The 7,387-nt window shown below is 42.7% G+C and overlaps 1 protein-coding gene across 1 annotated transcript; it reads left to right on the top strand.

The window, feature by feature from the left end:
* The first annotated feature begins 1,165 nt into the window (after positions 1-1,165).
* On the top strand, positions 1,166-7,090 carry LOC111151257 (keratin 12). Its single transcript, XM_022509132.1, has 8 exons — positions 1,166-1,830; positions 2,205-2,287; positions 3,472-3,628; positions 4,504-4,665; positions 4,764-4,889; positions 5,021-5,241; positions 5,916-5,986; positions 6,652-7,090. Exons 1-8 carry the CDS (start codon positions 1,216-1,218, stop codon positions 6,741-6,743), a joined length of 1,527 nt encoding a protein of 508 aa, XP_022364840.1. The 5' UTR covers positions 1,166-1,215; the 3' UTR covers positions 6,744-7,090.
* The last annotated feature ends 297 nt before the right edge of the window (positions 7,091-7,387 follow it).

The raw sequence follows: 7,387 nt of genomic DNA, 5'->3' as shown, positions 1-7,387 counted from the left end.
TAATATAATATAATATAATATAATATAATATAATATAATATAATATAATATATTATAATAATATTCTACTCAATAGGGGCACCTGGGTGGCTCAGTGGGTTAAAGCCTCTGCCTTCGGCTCAGGTCATGATCCCAGGGTCCTGGGATCGAGCCCCACATCGGGCTCTCTGCTCAGCGGGGAGCCTGCTTCCTCCTCTCTCTCTCTCTGCCTGCCTCTCTGCCTACTTGTGATCTCTGTCTGTCAAGTAAATGAATAAAATCTTTTTAAAAAAATATTCTACTCAATATTCTACTCTACACAATATTCTACTCAAAAACAGCATTTTTCAATGTTTAAGGGGTCCTCTTTCTGAATCAGAAAAAAAGAAACCATGTAACATCCTAATCCGAGATTTTAAAGTCCTTGAGAGCTCAAATTCCTCTATCAATCTGGAAAATGCATTTTTTTTAAATTTCAAAGATTTTAGTTATTTATTTGACAGAGAGAGAGAGCATGCACCCACAAGCAGAGTGAGCAGAAGAGGGAGAAGCAGGCTCCCCGCTGAGCTGGGAGCCCAAGGCAGGGCTCGATCCCAGGACCCTGAGATCATGACCTGAGCCACAGACAGATGATCCACCGAGCCACCCAGGCGCCCCCTGGAAAACGCAATTATTCCTCCACCTTCCACCAATGCATTTTACAACTGCTTCTGAAGCCATATTCCACTGGAATATAGACTAGATCATGATCGGATGGTTTACATTCAGTTTTCTAAAGGAAAAAGTAGGAAATAATGAGTGAAGAACTTTAAGAAGCTCAAGGCTGAGGACGATGTACGATTAATTTACCCATTTAACAATCACTCATTGCTTTCCCACAGTGCATAAAACACTGGACAATGCAAAGAATACAAGCAATGGAATAATCTGGAAGAGAAAATTTCTTGTGACAACCTATACCTACTCCACCCAGATTTCCTTTTCATATAACAAATATGTAATGGGCACAATTATTCAATTATTTCTATACTAATGAGTTTTCAGTATGCATAAATCGTTTACTGGTTGAGCTGGTCAAAAAATGGGGGGCATGATGTTTTGAGTGGAGAGAGTGAACTTTTCAACTGCAACACCCATTTCATGACCTATAAAAGGGCAACCTTTCTGCCTTGCTGACACTGCTTCCTCTCAGGTTGTGGCCCCCTTCCCTGGGCTGTGGATCTCTCAAGCAACACGATGTCTCTCTCAGTGCGCACCTCTGGGCTGCCCCCGCGGCTGTCTTCCCAGAGTGGGACATCAGGCAGAGCCAGGGGCACATCTGCTTCCCTTGTTGGCAGTAGCTATGGGGGGAGCACTTTTGGCTTTGGGGACAGCTGTGGGGGAGGCTTTTATGCTGCTTCCATGTTTGGTTCTAGCTCTGGCTTTGGTGGTGGCTCTGGAATTTCCCTTGCAGGAGGTCTGGGCACTGCTTATGGGGGAACATTGGGAGGTGGCTCTGGAGCACTGGGAGGTGGCTTTGGAGGCCTGGGAGGTGGTTTTGGAGGTCTAGGAGGTTGCTTTGGTGGCCTGGGAATTGGATTTGGGGGAAGCCCAGGAGGTGGTGGTGCTGTGGGTATTCTCTCTGGCAATGATGGAGGCCTTCTTTCCGGATCAGAAAAGGAAACCATGCAAAATCTTAATGACAGATTGGCTTCCTATCTGGATAAGGTTCGAGCTCTAGAAGAGGCTAATACTGAGCTAGAAAACAAAATTCGAGAATGGTATGAAACACGAGAATCTGGGACTGGAGACCCCGGGTCACAGAGTGATTACAGTAAATATTACCCATTGATCGAAGACCTCAAGAATGAGGTAATGATGTGGTTTCTGGAGGGGCTTTGGGAATTTTTTTTCTTTTTTGCTATTATAATATTTTACAGTGATAAACCATCTAAAACTTATGGTATTTTTCAATTTGGCTTTATCTGGAACAATTTCTCATCTCAAGATACTTAGTTTCATTTTATCACTTATCATAAAGTGACTGTATTTCCACTATCATTCTACAAAAAATGCTTCTCAATTTTTAAATAAAATACTGTAAATGCTTTCTTATAAAAAGTTAAACTGCCTTAAATTCTTAATAAAATAGCATGTTAACATCACCTAAAAATTTCTTCTCAGGTGCACTTGTATAATACTAGTATCTTACAACCTCATTTTGTATGTTTTTCCCTATTTGCCAGATCATTTCTGCCAGCATTGGAAATGCCCAGCTCATCCTGCAGATCGACAATGCAAGATTGGCTGCAGAAGACTTCAGAATGAAGTGAGTAGAACAAAAGAAAAACTAATGATAATTGATGTGTCTCATCATTTCTTCTTATTCCCCATTCTCCTGACTTTGTTGATGGCAAATATTTTAAACCCTCTGCAGTACGTAGGCTCCACACATTTGTTGTTTTGGTAAATTTACATTGGGCATTCTAGGAAGAAAACAGATTCAAACACAGTTCACATTACACATCCTTAATTATAAGCTACTTACACTTAGGACTAGGATCACCACCATGCTTGTAATTTGCTTTGGGTCATAATGTAACATGATATTTACACCAATGTTCTAAACCACAATCTTCCATGTATCAAAATGAATTAATAATGTTTTTTACCTAGAAGTGAAATTATCTTTCTCCTGATGACACACACCACTAAAATATTAACCACAAATCTATTTTTACATTCCTTCCTCCTCTCCCATATTCCACCCTCCCACACATAAGATAGAAACACTAGGGGCGCCCGGGTGGCTCAGTGAGTTAAAGCCTCTGCCTTTGGCTCAGGTCATGATCACAGGGTGCTGGGATCGAGCCCCGCATCAGGCTCTCTGCTCAGCGGGGAGCCTGCTTCCTCCCCCCTCTCTCTCTCTGCCTGCCTCTCTGCCTACCTGTGATCTCTGCCTGTCAAATAAATAAATAAAATCTTTAAAAAAAAAAAAAAGGCAGAAACACTAACACTCATTTTGCTGCACAAAATCTCCATGCAGGATGTTGTACTGGTGATGATCCTCAGCCTATAAAATCTTGATAAAAGCTATTAGAGAAGTATGAAATCTTAAATTAAATCATGAATAAAAGCTAAGCAAAAAAATTATTTATTTTCAACTGCTTTTAGGATTCCATCAGAAACTCCACCTGGAGAGTGGCTCTTACTGTTTACAACCAGGGCAGCCAGTCAAAGGGGAAACTGCCCCCTGGGATGCAGGGCTACTGAGGCTCACTGATGGGAGAGAAGTCTCATCTCACAATTTTTTCACTTCTCTCCAGCTGAGCAGTAAACTATTATGAAAAAAAGGAAAGAAAAATGTTAAAAAGGAAACAGAGCATCATACATTACAATGCTAACACTTCTACCTAATCACCCAGGACACAAAGCAACCCTGAAGATGATGGCGGGGGACTTATTCAAACGGGTACGTTTACTCCAAAAACTGTTTTTGCGCTTGGTTTTCAGGTATGAGAACGAGCTGGCCCTGCACCAGAGTGTGGAGGCCGACATCAATGGCCTGCGCCGGGTCCTGGACGAGCTGACCCTGGCCAGAGCTGACCTGGAGATGCAGATCGAGAACCTAACAGAAGAATTGGCCTACCTGAAAAAGAACCATGAGGAGGTAGGCAGATTGCTAAGCTGCTTTTTCCCTCCCAAATCCAAAAATTACAATTTCAAATTCACAAATCTAGGGTTAGAACAGATAATGGGGGACACATGACACCCCTGTTAAATTGGCCATTTGTTTTGAATTTCTGGGTGTGTGTATGTGTGGTGGTGGTGGCGGGATTGATGGAGGTTCCCACTGAAGTTTAACAGATTAGAGGTGCTTTCTGATTTTGTCCTTTTCATCATTAGATAAGGACAACCAGAATTTCAATTGTCCAAATTCAGTGGTTTCTAAACACATAGTATTTTTAAAGTTCAAAAACAGAAGCCTGTCAGTAATACATAATGTTATACACGTTTGAGAAACTGGTTATGCCCTGCGTAAAACACACAATGAACTCTGGTAAGCCACACAGTATAGCAAAACCTGGTGTATAAACAGACATTAATCAAGACCCTGGCAATGGGCTTCTACAGAACTTTCTATTGGAAATCCACGACTATGGTACAAACAGTGTGCAAGCCTTCACACGGCCTGCAGCCCCAAGTTGGCAGCTGTGGTTAAAACCCCACTGCATCTTTTCCACCAGGCTTTGCCTTCTTTGTAAATGCCCTCGACCTCCAAGAAGCAGGGCCAACTCACCCATTTGCCATGATAGGCACAGCCCCTAGGACCCATGGTAAGTTTAGGGACCCAAGACAATGTCTAAGTTCTTTTAAATTGAAAGAAAAATTATGAATTTGTAGGTAAAAAAAAAAAGTTTTAATGCATTGTGTCAGTCACCAACGTGGTCATAAAATATAACGTTTAATTTCTTTTCTGTTGGAAGAGACCCACAAAGGTTATAATGGGCCTCTGCGCCCCTCTCTTTCATTCGCTGTCCCCAGGAGCTCCAAAGCTTCCGGGCAGGTGGCCCAGGGGAGATCAGCGTGGAAATGGACGCTGCTCCGACGGTGGACCTCACCAGGCTCCTCAACAACATGAGGGCACAGTACGAAACCATCGCTGAGCAGAATCGTAAGGACGCAGAGGCCTGGTTCATTGAAAAGGTACCACAAACAAAAATAAAAGGCTTTGCCACATTTGCAGAAAAGACCCAGGGGAGCAGAGTGCGCTCACATCCCTTTGCCCCTCTTTGCCATGGCAGAGTGGGGAGCTCAAGAAGGAGATCAGCACCAACACGGAGCAGCTTCAGTCCAGCAAGAGCGAGGTCACCGACCTGAGGCGCACAGTTCAAAACCTGGAGATAGAGCTCCAGTCCCAGCTGGCCACGGTAGGGCGCGTACACACAGCATCATTTCAACTTCCAAAGAAAACGGGCATCCACGCTGGTAAGGCCATTGGCCAGCTGCCTTCCTCTTAACAGTCCCCTCTGTTGTTCTGCCATTTCCCTCCCACGTGCAGAAGAAATCCCTGGAGGTCTCGCTGGCCGAAGTGGAGGGCGACTACTGCGGCCAGCTGTCCCAGGTGCAGCAGCTCATCAGCAGTCTGGAGGAGCAGCTGCTCCAGGTGCGCGCCGACACCGAGCACCAGAACGCCGACCACCAGCGGCTGCTGGATGCCAAAGCCCGCCTGGAGCTGGAGATCGAGACCTACCGCCGCCTCCTGGATGGGGAGGCCCAACGGTGAATAGACAGGTTCAAATAGGTTGAAAATAACTTCAGTGGCTGACCAACTGTGGCCACCTGATGCGCTTGGGGCAACAGAAGTAAGGGTTCTTTTGCTGATGGAAAATACCACATCTCCTAACAACATGCCTTAGATTTATTCAAGTTCTATAATTTGCAAAGTGTTGTCACCCATTATCTTACTTGATCATTCATAAAATGCTGGGATAATGGCACCACAAACAGAGGCGAACCACTAATGAGCACTAGAGAAGTCTCCCATTAGGGTTCTGATATCAATGCCTCAATGCTAAGAATGACACAGCAAACAATAGCCACCCAAACCACCTCACAGCCTCCTGCGATGAACGTTCCCAAAGCAGCGGCAGCCTGGAGTAGGGGAAGAGCCCAGGGCTATAAATCAGGAAATCTAAGTTCTGAGATCAGACCTTCCCTTAAGTGCCAGTTTGCTTCACTTAGGGAGCCTGTTTTAGGCAAGGTTTGATAACAAAGGTCCACTGCACTGATTACTCTCAGGGTGCATTATTTACTCTTTGTTCATCAAGAAATTTAAAATACCTTCTTTATTAAGTGATAGTTTTATGTACACTGTTAGCTTAAATAGCAAACTCTTTATTTCTCCTCCTCCCAGAAAGCATCATGTGGTATCACCTCCCTTGTTTTCTTTACAGTGACGGTTTCGATGAAACTTTATATGTGACAGAGTCCAAACCTCAAACACAATCGATTGGTTCCTCTAAAGGTATGTAGATTCCCTAAGAATCACTTACAGTAAGTCAGAATCACACTTATTAATAACTAAAATAAGGTCTCTTGAATATTGCAGTGTTATTAATAATTTAAGGTATATTTGCATTCTGAGCCAAGAAAAAATATTTATGCATTCCTGCAGAAAAATGAGTAGACTGTACTGTAGTAAAACTTCTGGCAATCCCAGAAGGAAAACAATCTACTCTACGAAGAAGTGTTATGAGCATCATAACCACTTTTTAAATTAAAAAAATATATTTTTTCATTTCTGCATAAGATACTGAATATATTTCATTTTCACTAAATAAAACGCATTACTTTAGAATGCAAGAGTCACTTTTGAAAGTTTAAATTGGGGGCGCCTGGGTGGCTTAGTGGGTTAAAGCCTCTGCCTTCGGCTCAGGTCATGATCCTGGGGTCCTGGGATCGAGTCCCGCATCAGGCTCTCTGCTTGGCAGGGAGCTTGCTTCCCTTCCTCTCTCTCTGCCTCTCTGCCTACTTGTGATCTCTGTCTGTCAAATAAATAAATAAAATCTTAAAAAAAAAAAAAAGAAAGTTTAAATTAGATGGATTCTATCTGCCAGTACCTCAACAATCAACTTTAGATGAATATGTGAAACACTAACTCTTGCCCCTTTGTTCCATTTTTATCTTTAGACCAAACTAAATCCCGGAAAATCAAGACAATTGTGCAGGAAGTGGTGAACGGTGAAGTGGTCTCATCTCAGGTTCAAGAAGAACTAATGTAAAATTTCACAAGATCTGCCCCATGTTTGGTTTCTTAGGAACAGGAAATTTACAAGTAGAAATTATTCCTTTCAGTAAGATACTATATTAGTTCAATTATATTTTAGTCTGTTTCATTTTTCTTGGATTCTCTATTCACTTTGAGTCCCTTTTGCTCTTTAATTACAAGTCACAGTGGCCATATCGGTCTTTATAACAAACCAAAATCACCTCACATCTTTCTGGATCCAGTGTAGTCTTCTAATAAACTTTCTCTTGGTGACCTGGAACATATTTTAATCACAGGATTTTGATCAAGTAGTATTGTTTTAATAGAGTTCAATAAAAGATGAATGGCAATAATGTGAAATATGTACCTTCTTGATTCCAACAATAATGTCAAGAGCATAGACAGAGGTTTGGAAAATACTAATAGTAACGTAGATAAACACTGAGATGAAGATGTCGAGGCTGGAGATTAAGTTAAAAAGATTCTTTTAGAAGTTCTGTCCTTGGGGTGCCTGGGTGGCTCAGTCGTTAAGTGTCTACCTTTGGCTCAGGTCATGATCACGGGGTCCTGGTATTGAGCCCCACAGCAGGCTCCCTGCTCAGTGGGAAGCCTGCTTCTCCCTCTCCCACCTCCCCTGCTTGTGTTCCCTCTCTTGCT

The sequence above is a fragment of the Enhydra lutris genome, unplaced genomic scaffold (genome assembly GCF_002288905.1).
Source record: "Enhydra lutris kenyoni isolate GAN:26980312 unplaced genomic scaffold, ASM228890v2 scaffoldscaffold26, whole genome shotgun sequence".
NCBI classification, from domain to species: Eukaryota; Metazoa; Chordata; class Mammalia; order Carnivora; family Mustelidae; genus Enhydra; species Enhydra lutris.
Note: the sequence above shows the minus strand (reverse complement) of the source record. Positions and strands in the feature narration are given on the sequence as shown.